Here is a 27,707-nt window from a genome sequence, read left to right on the forward strand (position 1 = left end):
TATTAATAAAATTATATATATATTTTTTATTTTTTCTTAATGAACAAAGATGTTTAAAAAATAATTTAAAAAAAAAAAACTATTTGAGTGTGCATAGCAGCGTGCGCCCTAGCATTTTCCTTGGTGAAACCATAAAGATCGAACCGCGACTCCATATATAACATTTGTAACACGTCTTTCCTTAGAGGCCTTCAAGGAACATTAATGATCACAGAAGTCAATAACAACGAAAATAAAAGAAGCGTTGATAAAAGAATACCAGAATGGTAAACGAAGAAGAAAAGAAGAAAATTCCAATTTAGTAGTCAACTACGCAGCTGCTGCACTCGGTGGAGACCCTTTACCCTCCAGCTATCTTTAAGCTCCCTAGCCTCGCCTTCTCTGATATTTCCTCTTCTCCTTCCCTTCCCTGTGTTGTGCCTTAAGCTGCCCTGAAAATAAACACAAAATAGATAGAGATAATATTTAAGTGGTTCGGCAATTTGCCTACGTCCACTGAGCAGAAACACTATATTCAAAACAACTCTATCTCAAATGGCACATACACACTTCTCACACTTCTCTCTCTCAATGGGATGGTTTTCCCTTCATATGACCTCTCCTATTTATAGGAGAGGTTGAACTCATCTCCCTCCACATATGTGCTGGAATGCACAAGCTAAACACTCAACAATTCACATGTGAGGAACACAATCATGTGAATTGGATACCACCAACACATGGGCACACATAGTGGATGGCACACATGGGGTGGGTGGATGGCACACATGGGGTGGTCCCTCAACAATCACCCCCTCCACCCAAGTGTGCCACATTAGGATACTGCATGTTGTATCCTTCCAATGATTTCATCCCTTTATCGAAATGTTCGCTTGCCATGAGAGATCTCCGCTACCAAATGCGCCCTAAGGCGCCAATGCACCCGTAGGTGCTCAGCAGTATGAGATATTAATCAAGTCCAAACAGTGTTGGAACTTGATCCCGGTGACGACCTTTGTTAACATATCTGCTGGATTATCTTCAGTGCCAATCTTCTGAAGTAGAATGTCCCCTTCTTCCAATATCTCACGTACGAAGTGGAAACGGACATCTATATGCTTTGTTCGAGAGTGATATACTTGATTTTTGGCCAGATGAATTGCACTCTGACTGTCACAGTAAACGGTAACCTCTTGCTGCTTAAAGCCCAAGTCTGTTACCAATCCCTGTAACCAAATGGCTTCTTTCACAGCTTCTGTTACAGCCATGTATTCAGCCTCAGTTGATGACAGTGTAACTGTTGACTGCAAAGTTGATCGCCAACTAACTGGTCCTCCAGCCATAGTGAACACATATCTAGTTGTCGATCGGCGTTTGTCAAGATCACCTGCATAGTCTGAGTCAACATACCCAGTTACTAGACTATCTCTACCATTCTCGAACTTCAAACCAATATCTACGGTTCCTAAAATGTACCGTAGAATCCACTTAGCCGCATGCCAATGAGTTTTTCCAGGATTATGCATATAGCGGCTAATTAAGCTAACGGCCTGGGAGATATCAGGTCGTGTACACACCATGGCATACATTAAGCTTCCTACAACACTTGCATATGGGACATTTCTCATGTAGTCCCACTCTTCATCAGTTTTAGGAGACTGCAATGCACTGAGCTTGAAATATGGGGCCATTGGAGTACTCACCGGCTTCGTCTTTGAGTCGATGTTGAAGCGTTGCAGTATTCTCTTCAGATACTGCTTCTGAGTAAGGTGAACTGTACCTTTCATCCTATCTCTGCTGATCTCCATCCCCAGTATTATTCGAGCTTCTCCCAGATCTTTCATGTCAAACTCACGACTTAACTGAGTTTTTAAGCGATCTATCTCCCCATTGCTTTTACATGCAATTAACATATCATCTACATATAAAAGCAAATAAATGAAAGATCCATCTGCAAGTTTTCTGAAATATACACAATGATCGTATTGGCAACGAGTGTATTTCAGATCCATCATAAAGCGGTCAAACCGCTTATACCATTGCCGAGGTGACTGCTTCAAGCCATAGAGAGACTTCTTCAGACTGCATACCCAGTTTTCTTTGCCAGCTTCTTTGAATCCTTCTGGTTGAGACAGATAAATCTCCTCTTCCAGATCACCATGCAAGAAAGTTGTCTTTACATCAAGCTGTGCTAACTCAAGATCATATTGTGCTACCAAAGCTAGCAATATCCGAATGGATGAATGCTTCACAACAGGAGAGAATACTTCACTGTAGTCAATTCCCTCTGTCTGAGCGTAGCCCTTGGCTACCAACCTAGTTTTGTATCGCACTCCATTCTTAGCAGCTTGATCATCTTTCTAATTGAAGATCCACTTACAGCCAATTGTCTTCTTTCCTTTTGGAAGCGGCACAAGCTCCCAAGTCTGGTTCTGGTGAAGAGACTGCATCTCTTCATTCATTGCCTTTGTCCATTCAACTTGTTCACTGGACTGTATGGCTTCTTTGTAAGTGGTTGGGATCTCACCCCCTTCAGCTGGTAATGCATATGTCACATAGTCTGTATAACGTGACGGTACACGTTTCTCTCTTCTCGGTCTGTTGGTTGCTATTGATTCAGGTTGTATTGGAGGTACTGTGACTGGACTATCAACCTCATCTTGTCCGTGCTCTCCATTTGTTTCTCCTGAATCCTTTCGAGTGAAAAACTCCACCTTTTGCGAATCACCAGGTGTTTCGCTATCATGGCTGCATTCACTGGAATCTCTATGCTTATGTGACTTAAGCATCTCAGATTCGTTGAAGGTAACATCTCTACTGATGATCACCTTTTTAGACTCTATGCACCAGAGTCTATACCCTTTTACACCAGTACTAAAGCCCAAGAATTTTGTTTTCTTGGCTCTAGGATCAAGCTTACTCTCTTTAGCGTGATAGTAAGCAGGACATCCGAAAACGTGTAAAGAGTTATAATCAGTAGCATGTGTACCTCTCCACATTTCAGTGGGTGTCTTTCCGTCATTGGCAGATGCGGGTAGTCGGTTGATGAGGTGGCAGGCATATGTCACAGCTTCAGCCCAAAATTGTTTACTGAATCCAGCATCCAGCAACATACATCGTACTTTCTCTAGTAAAGTACGATTCATTCGTTCTGCCACACCATTCTGCTGCGGTGTACCTCGTACTGTGAAGTGTCTGACAATTCCCTCTCTCCGGCATACTTCCATGAAGGGATCTGAAGTGTATTCTCCTCCATTATCAGATCTGAGCCGCTTGATCTTTCTGCCGGTCTGAGTCTCAACCATTTTCTTCCAATCAAGGAAGATTTTCAGCACTTCATCCTTATTCTTCATCGTATACACCCACACACGACGAGAATAATCATCTACAAAAGTTACAAACCAATGTTTACCTCCCAAAGATGCATTTTGGGTAGGTCCCCAAACATCGGAGTGCACATAGTCAAGTATTCCCTGTGTATTGTGTACTGCGGTTCCAAACTTGATCCGCCTCTGCTTCCCCAATACACAGTGCTCACAGAAAGACAGTTTACCAGTTTTGGCACCTTTGAGTAAGCCTTGCTTCACCAGTGTTTGCAAAGCTTTTTCTCCTGCGTGTCCCATACGCATATGCCACAGACTGGAGGTGTCATCATCAGTCTCATCTAGCTTCTCACAGCCTGTGGAAGCTCTTCCAGCAACAGTACTTCCTTGCAAGAAGTACAAGTTTCCTCGCCTCAAACCCTTCATAGCCACCTGAACTCCCATTAGTACTTTGAGAGTTCCGTCTTCAATGGTGATTCTGAATCCCTTTGAATCCAGAGCTCCCAGTGAGATGAGATTCTTCCGCAAGTCCGCAATGTATCGAACTTCTGTCAGAGTCTTGACGCTACCATCGTGCAGCTTTAGCCGAATGCTACCTATTCCCTGAGTCTTACAGGCACTGTCATTTCCCATAAGTACTGTTCCACCTTCAATCTTTGTGAAGTCAGTAAACCAGTCCCGATTGGGACACATGTGATAGGTACATCCGGAATCCATAATCCATTCATCGGAATGACAAATGGATGATGAGCTTATCAAGGAAAAATCCGAATCATCATCTCTGTCCACGACATTGGCTGTGGTGGGTTGATTCTGTTGTTGTCCCTTCAGCTTGGGACAATCCTTCTTTCAGTGTCCTTTGTTTTGACAAAAGGAACACTCGTCTCTGGCGAGCTTTCTTCCGACTGATGAACCACGTGATGTGGCTCGGGTTTTCGATTGAAAACCTTTCTTCTTTCCGGGATACCTTGACTGGGGTCTCCCTCTTGTTGTTAGCGCTTCACTTGATGTATCTTGTTGTACCTGTTTATCTTTTCTCCGGTACTCATTGCTAATTAAAGAGCTAGATACATCTTCAAAACTAATCTTTTCCTTCCCATACAATAGAGTAGTAATCAAATGCTCATATGTATCAAGCAAGGAATTTAGCAAAAGTAAAGCTTTATCTTCATCTTCGATTTTAACATCTAAATTTAACAAATCAGCAAGAATTTGGTTGTAACTATTCAGATGTTCAGTCATTGAAATACCTTCACGAAATTGGAATCTGAAGAGCTTCTTCTTCAAGTGCAAACGGCTCTCAATGCTCTTCTTCGTGAACTTATTCTCCAATTTCTGCCAAAGTACCCTAGCATTTGTCTCTCTCATGACAAAATACTTTTGTTCTTTGGTAAGGCATAATCAGATTGTACTACAAGCTTGAGTATTAAGCTTCTTCCAACCCTTATCAGTTATATCGTCTGGCTTTCCTTCCAACGCAATATCCAACTCTTGTTGGATCAAAACGTCCATAACTTCACACTGCCACATGCCGAAGTTGCTTGTTCCATCGAACTTCTCAACTTCAAACTTGGCATTTGACACGGTGGACCGACGTCCAGAGCTACTGGCATTTTCAGAGCCCCTATCTGTTCCAGATCTTTCCATTTGAATTTAGAAAATTTAGACACAAAATTTCAAAATTCTAACCGTACGGATGAGTCTGGAATGATCCAAATAGTCGGAAAGCACTATTTGATTGTTGAAATCAGACTCCAAATGGCTTAGATCAAGCCCAAAATAGATATGAAAAACGGACGGTTCTGATCGTCTGGCGCGTGAGATGCACGCGCTGTGTAGGGCGACTGGTCGGCGCGTGGGCGCGTGGAGTGCACGCGCATCAGCTCCTGTTTGCGCGTGGGGGGCGCGTGGGAGCGTGTACTACACGCGCTGAAGCTCTGTCTGGCGCGTGGGGGCGCGTGAGCGAGTGTACTACACGCGCTGAAGCTCTGTTGGGCGCGTGGGGGCGCGTGAATCACACTCCCCACCTTCTAGAGGCGCGTGCGGGCTCCTCTAGTGTTCGTTTTCGATGCCGTTTGCGGCAACGGATCCGTCTTGACGAGAGGAACGTTGTGGTGTGATCAAAAGTTGATTCCGATCAACTGCAATTTTCTGGGTAGCACGAACCGAAGCTCTGATGAATTTTTACCGTAGAAATGAATAGTACCTCACTAAGTCAGTTCCCAGGAATGATTGGAGGGTCACAATGGACACACTTAAAATTTCCAATCTCCTAGACAGAACCTCCTTAGACTGTACGTATCCACACTACCACACCAAAATTCCACCCCACAAAAAAAGAGCCTAATTGGCTCTGATACCAATTGTTGTGCCTTAAGCTGCCCTGAAAATAAACACAAAATAGATAGAGACAATATTTAAGTGGTTCGGCAATTTGCCTACGTCCACTGAGCGGAAACACTATATTCAAAATAACTCTATCTCAAATAGCACATACACACACTTCTCACACTTCTCTCTCTCAATGGGATGGTTTTCCCTTCATATGACCTCTCCTATTTATAGGAGAGGTTGAACCCATCTCCCTCCACATATGTGCTGGAATGCACAAGCTAAACACTCAACAATTCACATGTGAGGAACACAATCATGTGAATTGGATACCACCAACACATGGGCACACATAGTGGATGGCACACATGGGGTGGGTGGATGGCACACATGGGGTGGTCCCTCAACACCCTGCACGAAAAACACATAAATATGCGTTAAACCCGGCCTCTCCTTAATTTTCTCCCTATCTGCCTCCAAACTGCTTCCACGCACAGAGTACGTAGTTGCTAAACCGGTAGACCCCATTTGAGCAGCAAGCCCCGGCCTTCTGCAGTACTCTTAAATTTGTAGCATCCTCTTTACCAGCGAAAAAGATGAATGGCCTCTTCTCCAGCTCCATCTCTCGCTTACAAGGCGAGGAAGCCTCGGCGGACTACCACCTGATCAACCTGGACAAGCTCTTCGATGATGTCGATTCCGTTAGGAACGAGCTCAAAGAGCTAGATCGCCTCAACCAAGCCCTCCCCAGCGCCCACGAGGAGAGCCAGACCCTCCAAGACGCCAAAGACGTCAAGGACCTCCGATCCCGCATGAATGCCGACGTCGCTCTTGCCCTTCAGAAGGCCAAGCTCATCAAGGTCATGCTCAAGGCCAAGCTCATCAAGGTCCAGCTCGACAAACTCAACCGCAAGCCTAACTATTTCGTGATGTTTTTGGGACTTATACTGCTTTTCTTCTTGATATATGTTGTCTTTCCGAACCTCCCGTAGGAAAACAATAATAGCAAGAGCCCCAGCCCTCCTGCCGTGTATGAAGGATTGCCATCTTCTCTTTACGACCATAGGCCGCGGAAAAGAAATTATTTTATCTGATTCTACTTTCGTCCTCATTTCCATCGTAAATAATTTATTATAATTTTTTTTTTCCTGATGATACATTTATTAATACTATTTAATTTTGATGGGCCTTGTGAGTTGTGACAGTATGCTTTAAATGGACCAAGCTATATAAAATGATTTGATATTGGAGAAATTATATTTGGAGACATATGCGTATGCGCCGTGATTTTTTTTTTTTTTTAAACAGTGAGTAAAGATGAGATTTATAGAAAAAATTTAATTTTTAAAGATAGATTCTTTTTTTTAAGTGAGTATACGACATTTATATAACACATGATTACATCTAACATTACTCTTATATTTTAGATACAAGAAATAAATTAATATTTTTTAGTAATATTATGCTTGCAACTCTTTTGTAATTAATTTACAATTCGCTTTATAATCAACTAATACAATCATGCCACACAATTAAAAATAAATTTGAACAATTTTCCGAGACTAGTCTCTACTTTATATAGAATTGTAAAAAGCTATTTTCCTAATGATTTTGATATGACATGGGACAATCTCCCATTTTCGAGAAGTAAAGTACAGTAACGATGACAAAAAGTCATAGCTAAAGCCTTATAATAACGAATAGAGGGTTCAATCATATGGGGAAGGAAATATGAGTCATGCAGCGCCTGGGTCACAATCAAACATATACAAGCACTTTATAGGATTTCTTGCTTCAATATTGTATATAGATTCACAGCATCGTGACTTGAGTGAATATTTTTCTTCTTCAACAAGGCAGCCTAGCCCTTCCGCATTGAACCCACCTGGATCCTTGGTATTGTAATTTGTACCTCACAGCAAAGAATCAGAGAACTTACTCATATTATCAAACACCTTCACTGGGTTTTCTCATTTTTCATTGGAAATTCACCATTATATCATTCTAATGATCGTATCGAGTCATTGGCAGTGAATGTTCATGATTCTACCGGATCCCAGCTTGTTCACTACCCAAACATGTACTTTCCACAAGACAGTGGATCTTGACAGGCCGAAGAACACCAAGATGAGGATGACAACGCTTTTATTTTGAGTATTCTGCATGTTCCTTTGCTGTTTGTTTCTTCCTTGCGTTTGCCATTATCATTATTGTTAGTTACTCCAAACACATTCCATCACCCAAGCAAAGCACGCGTGACTAGCTAATCAAGAATAGGAAAAATGCATTATGCTTCAAATACAGATGACAAGAACACCAAATTCTTGAGTAAGGCTTGGTGCTTCCAAAGTTTAAGATAACAAAACAGACGCCTAGTTATAGGCTACATTACTCCAAAAGTCAGACAGAGACATACTAGATAATCAAACTTTAACAACGTCACACTTTTATCTCTAATTCACAAACTCATATCCAGACCTTGATGCTCTTATTTAATTAGCTAAGGAGACTTACTTATCAATTACTCCATTAATCTACAGTACATTAAAGTACATCAGGCATCTCTAACCACCTTAAGCCGGAAAGGCTGCAAGGAATGTCAGACGACAGCCTCGATGCACGAGCCAAGAATGATTTGCCTTTCATAGCAACCATATGGTGGGGACAACCCTCTCAACCGAAGCCTGTTGCAAGAACAAGTTATTGCAATGAAACTTCTCCATCTGGTTGCAGCGAGGATGGACATTGGCGCATTTAGTACCAACACCACCCGATCCCTTGCTATCAGACTTTGAGGCTGCAGCAGTTGTCTACTGCTGCAACCCACTTACCGGGCATAATAATGCCATGCCCACCATCTATCCTGCCTGATAGAGAGTGGACAGAAGGCATGAGATGGTTGATTGGAAAGTGATCAAGATCTCCCCTAGAGAACATACTAGTCACCTCTGACACAGAAATATTTGAACCACTGCCATTAGCATCCTTTGAAGTGTTTAAGGTACCACTATCAGACTGCAGGACTTCAGAACTCTGGGAACCAGTCGCCTGAGAAATTTGTCCATCACTGGTTTTGTTCACTTCAGTTCCATTCTTTCGTTTGTTCAAAATCTTCGTGTTCAAGAAACGGCCACCACATCCCCTTGGTCGGCGCATAGCATGGAGATGGCGTGATTCATGCATATATGGCTGCAAAACAAATAAAGAAACTAAGAATTATAGCTCAATAATTCATGCATATCTGCATTTTATTTGAAGATTCATTTTCACAGGGAAGGATGGGCATACTTGTCTCAATAAGTACCAGAACCTAGAACTGGAAAAACCAACACTATGCTACAATTGAACTTGGAAAAGAACGAAAGTTTAGGTTTTAAACAGTAATTTGCAGAAAGAAACAATGAATATATTTCGTCTATGATACTCTAGACCAACCAACTGAATGCGGGCATGCTCAGGGGGTCATAACAAGTCCCGTTTTCTGTCCACAGAGAACTTGAGAGCCAACATGGCTCAAATGTGTTGCCCTTGACTTGAGGTACACAAGTTTGTAGCGAAGGAAAATTATCAGGGTGGGTCAATATCATAATCACAATTGACATGCAAAGTGATCATACCATAATAGACCAAGAGATTGAAAATTAGGTTATTTCAAACAATCCTGCCACGACTTTCAACCTTCACATCAATCACATTATATGAACATTTCCTACAACAAGAAGTAAAACATTAAGATCAGAAATCAAGTTATCCTACCTTACGAACTCTAGTCAACTTATTCTTCAGTGCTGCCTTTGCACGGGACTGCCGGCGCCTGATAATCCCATGGTACTGCTTAGCATTAACATATATGGGTCCATCATCAGTTGTCAAGTTCAATGGCAGCATAACTCGGCCCTAACAATTGTGAAAAGATTGGAAGGTGAATCAGTGAATACTGCTACACGTGCTGTTGTAGGGAATCATCAATAATATATAGAATAACTTTTGCTCCTTTTAGGATAACATTTGGTTTTACTTTTTCAGACAAAATTTCTTGCATTGGAAACAAGGAAAAAGATCCTCTTAAGTTTTAGCCTGAACTTGAGGGCTTAAAGTGGGAGAGAGATAAATACATGAAGTGAGCTCTACAGCATTATTGCTGTCCATAAGGGTTTTTTGAGCAACATTAAATATTAAAAAGATCCTCTTAAGTTTTAGCCTGAAATGAAATTCATTCGGATTATAATGCTGTCCATAAGGGTTTTTTGAGCAACATTAAATATTATAGGGCCCTCCCTCCCTCCCTCCCTCTGTGAGATCCAAATGTTTGGGTAAGAACTCGTGGATATTTTGATCTGAGATGCAATGGCCACAAGTTCTGGAATATAGCATACATGCAAACACACACTAGTTCACAACCAAAGCAGAGAGAGAAAGAGTTCACCAAACTTACTATTTCTCAGACCACTATTTTTAGGAAGAGCAAAGACCATAAATCCTCAAATAATCAGGATTAAAAATCCAGAGCAAAATTTTGATTCATAGGAATAGTTTACTTGCAACAACTCTAAATCTGCACAATTGGGTAGCCAGAAGAAATGAAGAGAGACAAACCGGAATTTGAGGTCCACAAGTTGGGAAGACTCCATAACATTGGTCCCCATAAGGATATTTTGCATAGATCTACAGTTTCAGTCCAGGAGAATTAGCAAACAATTACCACTCAGCAACAAACGACTAAATTAAAATTAGGGCCAAACAAGTGCTAAGGAAAAGTTTACCGTGGGCTGCCCAAATCCTAGCTCAAAGCAACCTCGATATTCTGGCAGAGCTGATTGGGGAGAAATTGCTACCTGAGATTTTTGCCCATCCCCTGACCTTCTGCAATTATCTGTAAGGGAGACTACTTTGCCAGTTAACAACAGTCAAATTGCAGTGCCTTGAGTACAAAAGAATTGCATGTGAGACGAAGTCAAACTTATGCTCGTACACTGGATATGAAAACTTGTTTGGATTTTCTATTATGCCAATAATCAAAATAAGCCAGCATCTAACAATCTACTAACTGATGGTTTTCCTTTGGAAACCACTAGGGAATCATCACCAACCGATGCATCAAGAAGGCCATTACCCGGCTCATGGATGCTACTTTCTCAATGCATACATATATATATATATATATATATAAAAGGTGGTTGGATGCTGCAATCCCAAAACTTCCCTCCAATAATCATTGACACCATTGAAATTCACTTCAAATTTACCAAATGAACCATTTGCTAATTAATGTTTTAGACCAAATGATGCACAACTGGGTTCATAATTTACTAAATCACATCTCACTTGCATTCAGAAAATATTTGGTGCCAACCAAATATATCGATATGCGTATTTCAAATACTTCTTGGATTCCATTCTAACAGCTGTTTCTATTTTCACTTCTTTTGAACTATAACAGTAAAATTCAATAAACAGTAGTACCATTTAGGCAAGCAAGAACTGCAAGTCACTCCTTTCTATTTTTGTTTTCTAGTCCATGCCATCATGAAGGATCAACATTTTGACTGGGCCACGAACTCTCTTCAACAAAAGGTTCACTAGCTTATATTTTCGTAGGTCTTGAAGTTCATGAGGATACCCATACAGAAAGCATCCAAATAGAGAAAAAAATTCAATATGCAGCATAAATGTACAGTGCTAGTTAGCTTTCAAGGCTCGTAGGTCTTGAAGTTCATGAGGATACCCATACAGAAAGCATCCAAATAGAGAAAAAAATTCAATATGCAGCATAAATGTACAGTGCTAGTTAGCTTTCAAGGCAAAGCCGCCTGGTGCTAGGAGATTACTATTTTCATTCTAGAAGGCCAATCAATTTAGATATGGCTATCTTAGTGACGGCTAGACAGTTACTACTACTCTTGATGATACCAGTGATGCAGATGATGATGATATAGAATACAACAAAATCCTTTTTGTATAGTTGTAAACTTCTATCATAATATGCATAACCGAACTTAATAAATCCAAGAAACGAGACAGTAGTAAATGGTCAGAAGCTATAGCATTAGATTACCGGGAAAGAGAGTGAACTGAGTTGTATTTGCTCTAGCCGCTGCTTGGGTACCCCTTGCTGCTTGTTTGTTGGTAATCAGTTGGTCTCCACCACTGGGGTGGTCCATGGACAAAGGCTTCAATTGGCCACAGGCTTCCCCATAAACCGATGGAGAAGTGATGGCACTCCACCAAGGCGCTGACAGCTGCCCTATTGGATTGTGGACAATCCCTTCACGTTGTTTGAAATAGAATGTTTCAGCAGCCATTTTAACGCTCCAAAATGGTCCGAGCAAGGTTTCTGAGGTTAACTGTAATTGGAAGGTTCAATCTACTCCCTGCAAATCTGCAATTCAAACAACATCCCAGCTAACCGTGTTAAATACAAATTGAACAAAATATGAAAGACTATGAACAAATAGTTATCCTCTAGGTACACCAAAGATCTTGAAGAGTTTAAATACACCATGATGCAATCAAGCCCATTTCTTAATTTCGTATATAATCCACAGGAACATCAATAAAGCGGGAATTAAAACGAGAGAAAAATGACCAAATTTTGTTATAAATATCAATATATCAATTCAAACCCATAAGAATATGATGGTGATCGGTATTTCAAGAAAAGAAAAAAAAAAAAAAAAAAAGGCACAAGATTTCCACAAACGCCAACCAAAATTTCAGGGAAAAAAATACACAGAACCCATTTGCTAAAGAACAAAAATTCGATAGACAAAAACAAGAAAGAAAATAGAACCAGATTAAAGCACAAAAACGTTACGCCAACAAGAGCCATACGTCGGAGAGTGAAACATAGAAACAGCAGAGCAAGTAAAGGTACAAAGTCAAGAGCTGGATATTCTTGTAAAACCCAGAAACGGAATGGTTTAGCCAGAACAAACTCTCAAGAATAGAAGAGAAGAATGAGAGCGCTCCCTCTACCTCTCTTAGTAGAAAGCAGCAACTTTGAATCGCCCCCATTTGGTACGAGCCATGTCTGTACAATTTCAAGCGAGTATACAAGAGAGAGACACAGACGGCCAGTAAATGGGTACAGGTGTAATGGAATACCACGCCCTCGGCCAATTAGCTTTAGCTTTCATGCAGCCTCCTTTGCATCATGTGCCGAATATATAAAACACACACTCTCTCTCTCTCTCTCTCTCGGGCGCAAGCACGGACACTCCCGGGTTTTACTAGGGGCCTGTTTGGGATTACAGCAAGAGATCTGTAAAACGGTATAAAATATTTATATAATAAAATTTATCTATTTGATAATTTTATATTAAAATATTTTTAAATAAAAAAATAAAAAATTACGTTTCAACAAAGGTCAGAAGTACTTCAGAAAAAATAATCTCTATTTTATCATAATATGTATATTACGAAATGACTCTCATCATTTTAATACAATGACAATTTTACTAATTTATATTTTTTATTATTTTCGTATAATCTATTCAAAACTTTACCTATCAATATTTTCTATTCTTCTGCTATTACTTATGTATCATTGAAGAAATTTTCTTTTTCATTATAATTATTGAAAAATCTATTAGACTATTATTATTATTATTTTATTATAATATTTTGTTTTTATCAAGTATATATCCTTTTATGTCATTTTTATATCAAAAAATACTTTTTAAATTTATTTCTAAACAAATTAATATGCTTAAAAGTGTTATAGATATACGGATCTCAAATAATAAATAGCTTTTCAATAATAAAATTTATTATGTTAAGTTAAATTATAAATTTTAAATTAAAAATAATATTTTTTATCCCAACTTCAAACATACATTAAGCGTAAAAATATCTACTTGGACTCTCGGCACCTTTTTAAGGCTGCTAATTTTCCTTTTTTTTTTTTTTTTTTTTTATTGGGAATGGTGGCCAAACACAATCCAAATTATAAAACCCGCCTGCAGGCTGTGTTAAAGAACCATCTGGAGGCTGGGCTTCCGCTTTTACACCGTTACAAATTATGAGGACAAATATAGAAATAGGCTTAGAACTTTTGAACATGTTCAGAGGCCCTTCCGAGAATCCGAGGCCTATTTTGGGTCCTATAGATTGTTTGTTTCTCGGGTTTGCTAATTCACACAAGTTGCGCATCATCTAGATTCTGGGTTGGCCTTTAACTCATTCCCCGGGTTGGGATGACATTATCTTTTCACTTCCTTTTTTTCATTCCAGTTTTCGTTGCCTAGGAATTCTACACAGTTACGGCTTTCGATGCCTGCTTTAAACCATATTTAAATGTTCTACAAAGGTTGACTATAACTTTCTAACTGATCAATGGGGAGCATTTGCTTTATCACTGAGAGGAAGAAAAGTGGTTTTATATATGTAGCATCCAAAAGAAAGATCGTAAAAAAAAATGAAACCATGATCACAGAAACCTAGAGGTAAGGAGGAGGACCAATTCTGCATAAACTCGATATTATTTTTGCTTGACCATGCGGAGATAACGTTCAGAAATAATAAATTCCAGTATCCACTTATTATTGCATGCTTTGATGATTTCAGCTTTTGACAATGAAGCAGTACCAAGCAACCCTAATATATAGTTGACCCCATAGAAATTATATATCTTAAATCTGTAATAAGATAGCAAAAGTCAACCAATATCCCCTTGGAATTTTGAATTTATAAATAATTAGTTAGGGCTCCTATAACTCATTTTAAAAAAATGCTCCCAAGACAAGCCGACCGTTTATTGTGAATGTTAAGATCAATAGACAAAATGATATTTGCAGCTTTAAAGCGTGTAAGTCTCGTGTACTTTTTTTGATAAAAAAAAGTAGACAAATCTGAAATTTACATGATTTTGTTTTTAAACGATATACCCTTTTTTTAATGTTCCAGCCAGTAGTACTATATATATATATATAAGAAAATGATAATATGACTCTCATATAGGCCTATTTATATTTTTATTTTTATTTTTTAATAGTTAAGGAAGTGACTATTAGTGAATTTTAATTTTATTTTTATTTTTTCTTAATGATTATGGATGTATATATATAGTTTTACAGGGATATATGATTATCAAACAGGCACTATGCAACTCCTTTTTTCTGTCTTTCACGATTGAACTTTCTGTCAAATTGGTAAATTTGAATTGAAAATAATATTAGAAGGTCAAATCTCAACCATCTTTTTTAATTAATTGGCTGAATTGTTGGAAAGATGTTGTGAAAAGCAATATTATAAGTCTGGCTAGGCATGCAACATCTTCATGAAGATCATACAATTATTTGTGTACTTAATATATACCATTTAGCCTAATATTGGTTCATTTCCATTGTTGGTTAATCTCGCTTGCAGATATATAGAAAAGGCTGCGAACCACCTTCTAGTTCTATATATGCGAATGCGAGATTCATTCTTCAAATCAACCCAACCTATGTTATATTCATGTAGGTTTTATATTTTATTTATTTTTTTAAAACAATGACACGGTGATTACAGAATTGACAGTTGCAAATATCTTTTCTCCTTAAAAAGATGGGCAGTGTCCGGGAAGGGATAATTAACATGAGCCTCTCAATTATAAGCTTAGCTTTTTTTCCTTTTTGTTGTCGCATATGATCATTTCATACCTACACGCCTCATTATATCTAGCTACTTGCCATGAAACGTCATTCATGACGAAACAATACCTAATGTATCGGTGCTAAAAAATAGTCATTCCTCGAATGTATACTTCTCCTTCATAATATACATATTTATAAATATGATTAGAGTTGGAGCATTGACGTTTTAAAAGGTTGGTAACAACCGATATATAATTATATATGAACACATCAAATTGAGTGTAGGCTTATTTTGAACGCATCATTTATCTCTTGATCAAAACATCAATATTATCGAAGGCAGGACACTATGATTGGACCATATTGCCCGACCTAAGATCCGACCAGAAATACTACTAGATTTGTTACTCTTTGGGCATGATCTGTTAGTTCTCTCGCTTTACAGTAACCATATTGTATTGAAATAAATCATGATAATCTCGAGGAGTACTACTCGTTATGACAACATATCATGTAAAGCAGGAGCTAAAAGCGTGGCAAAAAACAAACGTGTCATGTAAATTTAGGAAACCCCCGCACATGATACTTCTAACAAAAATCGAACCAAAGATAGAAACTCCAATCCTCTGCGACCAGGCGTTCTGAATCATGTGGTAATTACAAGCTGCTAGCTAGCTAGGTAGCGGGACCCTTTTATATACCTTTGCATCCTGTACGAAGAACATGAGAAAGATCTAAGACTGATTATATATATATATAAAACTAGTACTGATTCTTTTGGCATTTATAAGTACTATATGTCTTTTCGATTCGCTTTCTTTTTTATCATCATCTTCTTTGGTTGTTTCTGTTTGTGTTATCTTTTATTCCTTAACTGGTCTTTTAAATAGGGAAAAGGTTCTTCCACTTCCATGGTGTGTGACGGGTGCCACACGTCGCTTTGGGACCCCCCCTTCTTCCAAGAGTGGTTGCGGTTGGCAAGCACAAGAGCTATAGCTAGCTATACATGAAGTGGAAATCTTCTACAAGGGCACGTAATTAGATCAGGAAGTGGGTGTTCTCCTTTTTAGGTTGCTGTTATATCTGCAATACACATCAGATGGAGCCTACTTTTGCACTTATTTAAAGCTAGCTAGCAAACAACACAATTGTACGTGCTTTGTTTGGATATATATGCAGAATATGGCTCTTTATCATTGCTTTCTTTTTTCTTGTCGTTTTAATTTTCTTCCATCCTAAAGTAGCTTGCACCATATTCCATGGATTAATTGAGTGGGCATTTGAAACATTTTTTTAATGCATGTGCTGCTGACTATATATTAATTTTGATTGTTCAATATATATAAGATTATAATCAAGAGATTATGATCTATGTGATCAATCTTACAATTACATGAATGAGTTCAAAATTCAATTAATTAAAAGCACAAATTAAATCGACTTTAAGGCAAACCATAATCATGTCAAACATAGTCATGAGTATGTATTAGATATACGTGGTAGCAAAAAAAAGAGAAAAATTGTACCACAATTTCTTGTTAGTGCATAATTCTGATCCTCTCACTTAAAGTAATCATCAATCCTTATCATAGGAGGAAATGGATAACTGATCACCATGCCACTAATTAAGTAATTATTAGATTAATGTTTCTTGATTTTTTTACCACCTGGTCGTGGCGATTAGATCTTCTTGTACACTATGGTTGATATAATTTTAAAATATCTCCGATAGATTCTAATCCAACTTTTGGATTCAAAGAAATCTCTCTTGAATTATTCTGCGCGCGGCTAAAAGTTTGAGAATATTCCTTCTTTGTGATGGGAAGGACTGGGGGACCAACAAGCCAGCCATAGGTGGGTGAGGTCCTTATTGTTTTGTTAACTATAATGGTAGGCAATTTTCGAGAATTAGACAGCAAAATAATCATTAATTAAGCAGGCTAGACAAGACTTTGACATCTCTCATTGGTGAACAACGTAATTAGCACTAAGTGATCACTTATAACATTAATCAATCGCATGATAAAGTTATCTGGATTCTATAGTTCCTGTCTGCTGTGGTAGGCCTCAGCCTTCTTGAGCTGCATTATGTGATGATGCCTGCAGGCAACCAAAAAAAAAAACGGTTAAAGGGGAAAAAACAAGTATAGAACTAATTAAGATTGGATGGTCATGGACGTAGAAGCATGCATGCAGTTAGAAGTGAGTGTGCCTAAGCAATATGCTTGAGCTACTTCATTTGAAGCTGGTCAATGATCTCTCTCTCTCTGTATATATACACATCCCGCAAGTCGAGCGCTACAATATTTTTATCCTTTATATATATATATATATGCTGGTTTCTGTTACCAAACTTTTGCTTTCCTTTCTTGGTTTTGCTTTTCTTGTTTTGGAAATGACAATAAAGGATGTTTGATGTGAATTTGAGAATGAACACAACAAAATAGAAAGCGATGTGGTGGCCCTTGGTGACTTTTTGGACTGAAACTTTGGAGCCGAAAGTCATGACAGCTTTGAGAGGTAAGGGATATTTTTTTTTTTTCCTTTTAATTTTGTGTTTTAACAATTTGATTCGAGAGTGGCGGATTGGAAAAGGAAAACAGCTGCTTCTACTTTTACTACTTGATCATTTGATGGAGGAAACCATCAATTATTTATGATCAGTGGCGGATTAGGTCCAAATCATGAGGTATATACCCAGACTGATGATAGTGAAGAACCATTACATGGCTGGAAATGGTCCTTTCAAAGTCCATCTCTGTCCTAAATGGGCCACGCCACCCTATTCGGGCCGTGAATTGGGTCCATCACAGAACCCCTGTGAAGACCCCAGAAAAGAAGAGGCAACTTGTTCAAGTAAAGCATGTGGAAGAATGGCTTGTTAGATGTGTGTAGATGGCATGGAGTCCTTAATCTAAGTTGGCAATAAATACTTGCAAACCAAATCATCCAGTAATAGAAAAGATCAATCTCCTTCCAAGGTTATATTGGTATATCAAATGGGGAAGAAGAGTGCAAGTCTCCTCGATAAGGGGGTGATTTATGGGAGTATAAGGTGGTGACAATCATTGTTATCAAAATTCTATTGATATTGTTTCCATCTGAATCGACCAAATAGCAGAGGAAGTTCATAAAAAAACTTTAGAGTTGCCTGCAAAAAAGGTAAGTTGAATATGTTTCTCTCTCTTTTTCCTGTTCTGTTTTGGATGAAGATGAGCATTTTCTTTTAGAAAGAGAGATGGAAGAAGGAATAGTACACATATCTATTCCTTTTGCTCGTTCTTGACCATAAAACACTTGTCTCACACAATCTGTTGATTTATATCAAAGCACTGTCTTTGTCTGTGACTAGTTGATTTCCTATATGCTTCTTGCTAGAGCTAGCTGCTATTCTTATTTCAATCCCTTCTTGTTTAATCTCTTCATTTCAATCCCCTCTTAATATAAGAACAGAAAACAGCACACAATTCCTAAAACGATTTTTTCCCTGAAATATTGTTCCTTGGCATGAATTTACACCATCAGTATCCACACAATGGGTGTAACTTTTATTTTTACTGAAAATTTAAATTCATTTTTTCACTTCAACACTTTGGGAAACAAATATCCAAATTCTGTCACAGCTTTTTTGTAAACTAAACCAGTTGATCAAGGTGGTTCACAGTTTTATGAAACCTTTAAAAGAATGTAGTGGAAATGTAATTGATCCTAGACACAAAGTACATCAAACTTTTGAAAAATTTCTTTAACACTCTTGATTTCTATTAAACTATGTTACATTAATGCAAGCAAACTTAAGATACAGAAATTTCTATATAAATTCATAGAAATTTGAACACTTGGCAACACTCAAGATTACTTTGGATACTTTCTGTTTAAATACATTCAAAGCTCTCACTACAGAAATCCAAGTGAATTGATTCACTTTTGAAAAAAAAACAAAATTCAATGAAGTATGTACACTTGTATTGAATCATAATAAATATGTTCTTATCTAAGGGGGAAATAGAGCGCGTGGCTGCAACGCACCATACGATCTAGGCTCTAGTCCTTGTGAGATCGATCGATCGTTATACTTTTCAATCATGACCAATGATTGAATTGGACAGTTTATAATACTTTTCACATCTAATCTTGAACCGTTTCAGTCCATCAGATGCTCCTTCTGTTGTGGGCAGTGTTGATGATCAAGAATGGTTTTCTGTCCTATACTGTCTCATTCACTTTCTAATATCTCTCCTCTATGAATGAAGGTTCTGTGTGACTACATACAAATTCAAACCATTAAAAAGAACCAAAGGCCTGGAAATTGTCCAGCTAAACTTTCAACACCTAGCATTAAATAATAATGACTTTTCCTATCTCAGCCAGCAATATAATTAAACTCTCCCACTAATACGCCATAATATCATAATCTTCTGTACAGATTTTTTAACCTATACGTATAGAATTTTTAATGGTCAAAACGGCCTTGAACAAGCCCGTTTTCTTATTTTTCCAATTCTACCCTAAAATATTGAGGGTCCAGTCTTACCCCTGCTCCCTATATAAAGCCCTTGATTGATAGAGTTGAGTATAGTCATAAAGCAAGAGTTAGAGCCACCAAAGCACCAACCATGACAAGGAAGAAGGTCAAACTTATGTGGATTGTCAATGACAGTGCTAGGAAAGCCAGTTTCAAAAAAAGGAGGGGAGGACTACTGAAAAAAGTGAGTGAGCTGACCACCCTATGCGGTGTGAGTGCGTTTGTCATCGTCTATGGTCCAGACGATCAAGAGGTAGCGGTGTGGCCGTCCCAGCAGGCAGTGCAACAACTGCTGGCAAAGTTCCAGAGCGTGCCGGACATCGAGCGGTGCAAGAAAATGATGAACCAAGAGACATATCTCCGGGAGAGAACAACCAAAGTGCATGACCAACTGAGGAAGCAACAGAGGAAGAACAAGGAGGTGGAGGTGGGCCAACTTATCCGCCAAACCGAACATGGTAGGAAAGTGGAGGAGCTTGAGATGAACGAAATGGCTGGTTTGGCTTGGATGCTGGAGGAGAAGATGAAGGAGTGCCGGAAAAGGCAGGAATGCTTTGAGCCGGTTCCTCATGACCAGGGTTCTTTGCCTTCACCAAAGAGTGCAGCGCTTGTGGACGAGATGGGCGGAATGGGAGGTGGTACTACTGCTGCACAGGGGAAATTTCCCACTGAGTCTTTCATGTGGGATCAGTGGTTCCTTGACATGATGAGGCAAAATGAGAACGCTGCTGGTAGCAGCAATGTTAAGACTGATATAGGGCTCTCATCACATGCATATTTGGGTGGTCCTAGCGGTGCAAGTGATGTGGGGCTGCCCTATGGGAACTTGGGGGGAAGTAGAGGTGGGATTGAGATGGGGCTGCCTCTTGGAAATTATAGAGGTAGCAGTCGAGGAAGTGAGATGGGAGGCCTTCCCTATGGGAGTTTTGGAATCAACAGTGGTGCGAGTGACATCGGGCAGCCTCATGGGAGTTTTGGAGGCATCGGTGGTGGTGGAGGTGATATCTGGCTGGGGCTGCCTTATCAATATTGTGGGAATATGAGAGGCGGTAGTACTGCTGCTGCAAGCGCTGTGGGGCTTGGCATGCCTCTTGGCAATCCTGGCAGCAGCAGTGCCGGAGTCGACATGGGGCTGAATCCTGGGGCGTTCATTGGAGGCAGCAGTGCGGGAAGTAATGCTGGGCTTCCATACGATGTCACCAAGCCATGGCCTAACATTTTCTACAGTTAGAATTGCAGCGCATTTTCTCGATCTAGTGTTGCTGTTTGATGCAAAGCGTTATGGGGTCATTTCTGATTTCATGTTGTCCTGTGATTTCTCTATTCAGTGATGTTATGTTTCTGTGTGTTGATTTTAAAGTAATAGTGATGCATGTAAGTGTGGCAGAAAAGCCACAAGAATTAAGTAAATAAATGCATCTTCTTAAGGCGTGTCAAACAAAATAAAGATTCGTAACTCCATGTATTTCTGTAGTTAAGTACATGTCGTACGAAATTGAGTCTTCCTTGGCTCTTTTACATGCCATTGCTGCACTGAAGCATACATATTAACCACACGACTGTTGTGATCTTAATGGCCGCCAAATGTCCACTTCATTTAAAATTACGAAGGGAAAACGTATTGAGAATTGAACATGCAGTGGAGAAAGTCCAGACTAGCAACCGATATTGTATGTTCAACGTGAAGTGGAGCACATTAGAGCAAATGAACGTTAACAAGTCATTAAATGTGAGTAATCTGTACAAATTAGCATCTTTATTATTTTAATTATTGTAGTTTTCTGCCATGTACGTCTATCTAATAAATTGGGTGCCCAAGGGAATATAATATAACACCAACCTTAAAGAAACTTCATATAGTTATTAATTTTTTGGTTTCTCATACATTTATATTGTTGTCGCCATTGGTGTTCTAATGGCCATTGTAAAAGTAAGCTGTCTAGGTCCTAGGAGGCAGCGGCCACCACAATGCAACATATTGCGAAGCACTCTCTGGCAGTTTTACAGTGCAGATTTCGAGTATGCTAAGAGGTCAAGAGTAATAATATAGAGATCAAATCCCAGGGCGAAGAAACAAGGAGGTTGCACCGTTGCAATATACATCTTCTAGTTCCTTGCACAATTTCTTTTTTTCATTTTTAATGAATCCTTCCACAATTTCTTGTTTGTTGCTTCAGCAGACAATTTCCAGTGATTATTTTCCTGCTTATATGTCTTCCAACCATACTAGTTTTCTTTTCTTACCCGGGAAATGAATTCCAGTCATCAAAAACTTTTCTTGATGTGTGGCTCTGTCGGATCATTCGACGGAGTTGTTTATGAGAGTTGGAAGACATTAATGTTTGATATTGACAGGTTTGATATTAATGTTACATTGGCATCCACCATATTTTTGTAAGTCCTTGCCAGACGAGCTGCCAAACTTGTGAACGTTGGATAGACATTTCCTAGAATTTTTTAGCATATTCTAGGGTCCAAAGTGGAAAAGAAATAGACACATGAAGTGAAACTTTGTAGCATTTAATGCTGCCAAAATAATTTGCTCAGGCAACTAGTAATGTTGTGGGGTCCGCTTTATATGTTTATCTTTCTCACTCTAAATCCTAAAATTCGGTAGAAGATCTAAAGCTATGAACATGATTGGTGATATCGGGTTGAGATTTTCATGAGATTAAGAACCCGTTTATTGTGTCATGAATAACGTTTATCGACCAGTAGGTCCTAGGCGAGTATACTTTAGAAGCAAGGTAACCAGTCTGTATAGAAAGGAGTTGGAGTGATGCTCTTCTCCAATTCTAAAGCACGCTTACCTGAAGAGAAAAACGTTGAAATGTTTCAGGAGTGTGGAAATGGGTGCAAGCTGTGCGGATTAGGAAGTGGGTGCTAACAACTAACAAGCTTGAGAGTTCATGCCCCTGTTTCTGTTGTTTGGTAGTGGAGAATGGGGGGATACAACTGAATCTCATGAGAAATTTAGTAGTCGTGTCTTTCGTGAAACTGTATAAAGAGTTTCAAAGTAGAAATTTTATTTCTACATGCTTTTGAGTTTTGAATAGAAGATTATGGGTACTTTCACAGGCAATTGTTCATCATCGTCTTCTAATTTCACATAGAGCATATACCATAAAACAATAAACTATATATAATTACAAAATATTTGTGAAAGTTATGTGATGATACCAGAATTTAAAATTTAGCAATCTGCAACCAAGCAATTTAACACATTTGTACTCCCTAATATGCTAATTACCAGTAATAAAATTTCATACTCATACCGCATTCTGAATCGGTGTTTGTATTTTAGGTAGGCACTTTGTGACATTTAATCCTCCTCTCTGAAATGCTAACTACCAATTCAATTTTGAGATATAAAGATCCTTGCCCCACAGTTAAGCATTTGACTGAAATTATTTTTCTTACACAAACCTCAGATCACAAAATGAAAGTGCAGATGTTTTTGGACTAGATAATCACCAGTTCACAACGTTAACTAGCAAGATTGGGATAAAATTATGGAATTGAAGTGTGTTAAGGCTGCAAAGTCTGTTAAATCCTAGACAAGTAGAATAAAAACTTACAAAAAAAGGTTTAAGTATATAAATTTTACAATTAGAAGGGAAAGAGTACATATATATATACAGTCCATAACTCTGAAGATCGTTTATCGTTTATGGAAGATCGTTTACCAGCCCAAGTGCAGTTAGAAGATCTTGTCATACTGGCTAGTGAGAGAATCCTTGAGATTTGAATAAAGGCCATAAAGTGAGTACTGACGAAGGTTTTCCACTTCATACCATGAGTTGAGAGCTGAAAGGTGCTTATCTGTGCCGGAGAATGCCAATTGTATCCCAAGACTGCAGTCTACAGTGCCTCCACGGATCTTGCAACTGGATGTTTTGATTGCGCAATCCCGGTTGTTGAGGCAGACAAAGTTTCCAGAACATTTGGCGCAACCATCCCGTTTCCAATATAAGTTTTGCAGCCTGCCCTTCTGAAACTCAAGCACCTGCATTGCAAAATGTAATTGTTTCTATTTTTTTCCACGATGATTATGAAAGAAAAACCAGATCATGAATAATGAATGAAAGATGGATCTTCGACTTACAAGAGTAAAACTAGTTACGGTGTATGAACCATTTGCAACAAAAGCAGGAGTGGACCTTGCAGCATACTTCCGACCCGCAAATGCAACCATATACCCGTAAGAGTCCTCCTAAGTGGTAAAGGAGAAGAAACATTACAAATGATATTCCATAGATACATCTCAAGATTGATTGATCAACTTACAGTAAAATACCAAATCAAGGGTGAAAACGTCTCTTCTATTTGAGTAATTAAGCCCAAAACCATTCTTTGGTCGACACAGAATCAATTAAAAAAATTGACTACAGCAAGCAATTAATCCCACCCGAGCACTCCATTTTCTCATCAATACTTCGCAATGCTATAGAGAGATTGCTTTAGGTGGGAAGCAAGACGAGAAATTTATGGCAGATAAGCACATCCAAGCGATATATATACTGTCCATTGTTGGGTTTGTGGAGCTTGATTTTGTTGGTGTGTCAGCCCAATTTGCTGTACCGACCCAACAAGGATGTGTTATGATTTTTTGATGGATTTTCAAGGAGGCTTCGGTAATGGAGCATAACTTGGGCCGGACAACACCCCAGGGGAAAATTTTTTGGCACTATTTGTAATATAAAATAAAATAAAAAATGCTAGGCAAAAAGTTTGCTCAACACTCGCTTCAACGAAACTCGGACAGAGAGTTCACTCTAGGTGCACTCAACACTCCACCCGAGCGAATAATGCAAAAAAGTAAAAATTAGAATTTCCATTGTGCGACACTATAAATATGTACTTAATGAATAATTTAGTACGCCCTAAGTATTCCGAATAGTGAGATTTCGCCCCAAAGTGTATTTTGTGATTCTTCAGTATAATAAAATCCTCTCCAACTTTGTAAACGTAGGCACATTGCCAAACTATATTAATTTTGTGTCATGTGATTAATTTGCTTGTGTTTGCTTTCATTTGTTTGTCATCATCGTCGCTCCATGTTAATTTTGTATCGTTGATTATTTTTTTGTATTTGCTTTCACTTAATTGTCATCATCACTGTGTTTTCACAACATCCATTAGGGGTGTACAGGAACATATCAAACCGGCCTTCATAAACAGGAATCGGTTGCCATAGTCAGGAACCAGGCAGAGTCGATTGATCGGCGATAGGAATTTGGTGAAACCGACGTTAGCTGGTTTGTTCTCGATTTGAACCAAGTTCAAACCATCGAACCAGCTGATATAATATATATATATTTTAAGTCAAACAATTTCATTTCACTTAAGTGAAATAGCGTCGTTTTACACATATTGTTTAGGAAAAAAAATTAAAATGAAACAACATCATTTGGTTTAATAAACCAAACAACATCATTTGGAATTAGGGTTTGAAAACCCCTAGCCCCTCCCCTCCCTCTTCTTCTCCCGATCTCATTTCTCTCTTTACTTTCTCACTCCTCTCTAACTCTCATGTAGCAGCAACACATCTCTCTCTCTCTCTCTCTCTCTCTCTCACACACACACACACATCACGACTCAGATGCAGCAATGTGGCACCATTCTCTCTCTCTCATCTCTCTCTCTCTCTCTCATTGGTCTCATCACACCAAGACTAATGTCGCCAGTTTACTCCCCTTAACCAGCTGGTTTTAAACATGTTTAAAAGTTGTCAGTTCAATTTCGGTTTTGGACTGTAGCTATCGGTTTTCACCCTTAACATCCATCCCAACAGCACCAACCCTCCCCCCACCAAAAAGAAAATTACAAAAAAGGCCTATACATGGGAGTTTGCATTTAAAGGTTGAAACCAAAAACAAAATGTCTCGAACACCACTAGAGTTGCCAATTAGGAACTAATAAAAAGAACTTTTGAAGCTTGTCAAGAAAATAAAATTAAAGATCAATTATAAAGCTTAAGTCAATGATGCTAAAAGTAGGCCTGAGCTCCAACTCCAACAGAGTCGGATGAGTGCTTTCCGACCTCCGACTGGAGTCGGGAGAAAAATTTAACTCCGACTCCGACTCTAAACCAAAGGTTTGAATACTGTACCAGAAGCCGTACCAGCCAAGGCACTGGAACGAAATATTTTGGTACTAATACCATTTCGTGTACCGTTTTGGAATAGTCTATATATGAATAGATTATATATAAATACATGTATATATAAATTATAAATAGCTTGATTTGAATTGGATATCAAAAAATGAGTTGGTAATTTGAATAAATGAAAAAAATTAAAAAATTAAATAAAAAAAAGAAGAAGAAAAAAAAAAAGTAAAAACTGAAATATCGGCCAATACGGGCTGAAATATAAGTTGGTACAGGCCGAAATCTTAGCCGGTATGGCCGGTATTTGGGACAGCATGAAACAACTCATTTTTTTTGTATCTGCTAAACCATAAAAATAAAATATTTTGACCATACGGCCAGTACGATACAAAATTCAAAACACTACTCCAAACAAAGTTCGGAGTTCGAAGCTCCAATCGGATTAAGTTCGGAGTTCAATCCGAAATACGTACGAAGCTAAATCCTAAGTTGTTTTTCCTTGTCACCTCCTCAATCCGTAAAATGTCTTCGTCTTTCACCGACTCTCTCATTATCTGTATTTTAAACTCAAGTTTTGAAATCTACTGTGCGATCAATTTGGATTCGATATCTTTGACTCCAATCAACCCCCCGTACTCGGAGCTCGTAATCATACATTACATTCTTGCTCTGTTTTCTCAAAGAATTAGGTACGGTCTTCAATCCGTCAATCGGACTCTCGCCATGATTCAATTCTCCGCCTATGTTTCTTTATCTCTTTATTTTTAATTGTGTCCTTAAAAATTGTTTGCATGAGATCGTTGAGAATCTGGATTCTCTGTTTCCCATGATTCATTTCCTTCAGACTCATCCTTCAGACTTATTTAATGCCATGGGCCCATGAGATTTTCTGCGTGTGGCTTCTTTTTCCTCTTGAGCTCCAACTTTGCCGTATGTATTTGTTTTTACCAAAAAAATTCGGAGTTCTGAGTCTCCGAACTCCGAAAATATTTTCGGAACTACTCCGATTTTCGAACACTTCCATTCTTTCGGAGTCAAAATCGGAGCGGAAGTTAGACGGAATCGGAATAATCCGAGCCCTAGCTCAGAGAAAGAACTGAATGTATATCGTTAAAATAAAAAATAAAAACTCGCTATAATAGCATGAGTCGTACCAAAAGTTCCTAGTAAAGAAGGAAAACAGTACCGATCAAAAAAAAAAAAAAAGTAAAGGAAAACAGTAAGTTTTGGCACGAAATTAAGTCCTTAGAATAAAATCAAAGTCCTCTAGTATAGACGCATTAATTAATTTTTTTGTTTCAAATGTATCAAATCGTTTCGAAATTGAATTTTCAGTTGCTCAGAACACCACGGCACACAGCAACAAAGCAAACAATTTCAACTAATCGTAGAGAGAGAGAAAGAGAGAAAAGCTAACCGGAGTGAGGGAGGAAGAGTTGACGGTGAGGAGGGAGATCTCGTCAACCTTGGGCCTGAAGAGTGCGATCTGAGAGTTGGAGGAGAGGCCGAGCCTGCTGTCGCAAGGGGACAGCTGGAGGGTGTTGTTGTAGAAGAACGAGTTCCTCGACGCGAACGCGATCGCGAAAGTAAACCCGTCAGACCTTGCCACCGTCGTGTCCAAGCACGGTGAGAACACCCGATTGTTGTCGCTCGCGCAGACGGATACCGCCAGGAGCGCCACGGCTATAATAGTAATCTTCGTAAACGACATCGTCGCCATGGCCGATTTGGAGTGTTCTCAGGTGTCTGCTTATCTGGACTTGGAGGAGAGTCAATCAGCAAAGTTGAAGTACAATACGATGCCCAACGCTATTCTATTCGAGGGACGATTCTAGTGCTTCGTCAATAGAATTGGCAAATAG

General features: G+C 38.8%; 3 protein-coding genes across 6 annotated transcripts; 1 reads left to right on the forward strand and 2 right to left on the reverse strand.

Annotated features, from left to right (window-relative positions):
* Positions 1–7,897: 7,897 nt before the first annotated feature.
* Positions 7,898–12,773, reverse strand: LOC122277356 (nuclear transcription factor Y subunit A-10-like). Of its 3 annotated transcripts, none has more exons than XM_043087317.1 (6): positions 12,609–12,773; positions 11,689–12,012; positions 10,397–10,518; positions 10,230–10,298; positions 9,390–9,530; positions 7,898–8,822 (listed from the first exon to the last, which is right to left on the reverse strand). In XM_043087317.1, exons 2-6 carry the CDS (start codon positions 11,933–11,935, stop codon positions 8,418–8,420), a joined length of 984 nt encoding a protein of 327 aa, XP_042943251.1. In that variant the 5' UTR covers positions 11,936–12,012; positions 12,609–12,773; the 3' UTR covers positions 7,898–8,417. The 3 variants fall into 3 exon arrangements, with proteins under 3 accessions (XP_042943251.1, XP_042943253.1, XP_042943252.1); XM_043087319.1 differs by having other exon boundaries at positions 10,397–10,506; positions 12,609–12,772; XM_043087318.1 differs by lacking the exon at positions 12,609–12,773 and adding an exon at positions 12,465–12,602.
* Positions 12,774–17,800: 5,027 nt separating this feature from the next.
* Positions 17,801–21,454, forward strand: LOC122275472 (uncharacterized transmembrane protein DDB_G0289901-like). Of its 2 annotated transcripts, XM_043084549.1 has the most exons (2): positions 17,801–18,370; positions 19,869–21,454. In XM_043084549.1, the coding sequence occupies exon 2, from the start codon at positions 20,071–20,073 to the stop codon at positions 20,962–20,964; it is 894 nt and encodes a 297-aa protein (XP_042940483.1). In that variant the 5' UTR covers positions 17,801–18,370; positions 19,869–20,070; the 3' UTR covers positions 20,965–21,454. The 2 variants fall into 2 exon arrangements, with proteins under 2 accessions (XP_042940483.1, XP_042940482.1); XM_043084548.1 differs by lacking the exon at positions 17,801–18,370 and having other exon boundaries at positions 18,417–21,450.
* A 1,756-nt stretch (positions 21,455–23,210) lies between these two features.
* Positions 23,211–27,648, reverse strand: LOC122276022. The gene is made up of 3 exons (XM_043085434.1): positions 27,263–27,648; positions 23,839–23,946; positions 23,211–23,739 (listed from the first exon to the last, which is right to left on the reverse strand). Exons 1-3 carry the CDS (start codon positions 27,563–27,565, stop codon positions 23,434–23,436), a joined length of 717 nt encoding a protein of 238 aa, XP_042941368.1. The 5' UTR covers positions 27,566–27,648; the 3' UTR covers positions 23,211–23,433.
* Between the last annotated feature and the right edge of the window lie 59 nt (positions 27,649–27,707).

Source organism: Carya illinoinensis, chromosome 9 (genome assembly GCF_018687715.1).
Source record: "Carya illinoinensis cultivar Pawnee chromosome 9, C.illinoinensisPawnee_v1, whole genome shotgun sequence".
In the NCBI taxonomy this organism is placed as follows: domain Eukaryota; kingdom Viridiplantae; phylum Streptophyta; class Magnoliopsida; order Fagales; family Juglandaceae; genus Carya; species Carya illinoinensis.

Excerpts from the sequence above, each read along its gene's own strand:
- LOC122277356 (XM_043087317.1), bottom strand. The coding sequence starts at position 11,935 with ATGGCTGCTGAAACATTCTATTTCAAACAACGTGAAGGGATTGTCCAC. Across the intron at positions 10,299-10,396 it reads TAGGATTTGGGCAGCCCACG|ATCTATGCAAAATATCCTTA; the intron begins GTAAACTTTTCC and ends CTGAAACTGTAG. Across the intron at positions 8,823-9,389 it reads AGTTGACTAGAGTTCGTAAG|CCATATATGCATGAATCACG; the intron begins GTAGGATAACTT and ends TTTGTTTTGCAG.
- LOC122275472 (XM_043084548.1), top strand. The coding sequence starts at position 19,825 with ATGACAAGGAAGAAGGTCAAACTTATGTGGATTGTCAATGACAGTGCT.
- LOC122276022 (XM_043085434.1), bottom strand. The coding sequence starts at position 27,565 with ATGGCGACGATGTCGTTTACGAAGATTACTATTATAGCCGTGGCGCTC. Across the intron at positions 23,947-27,262 it reads ACTCTTCCTCCCTCACTCCG|GAGGACTCTTACGGGTATAT; the intron begins GTTAGCTTTTCT and ends TTTACCACTTAG. Across the intron at positions 23,740-23,838 it reads CCGTAACTAGTTTTACTCTT|GTGCTTGAGTTTCAGAAGGG; the intron begins GTAAGTCGAAGA and ends TTTGCAATGCAG.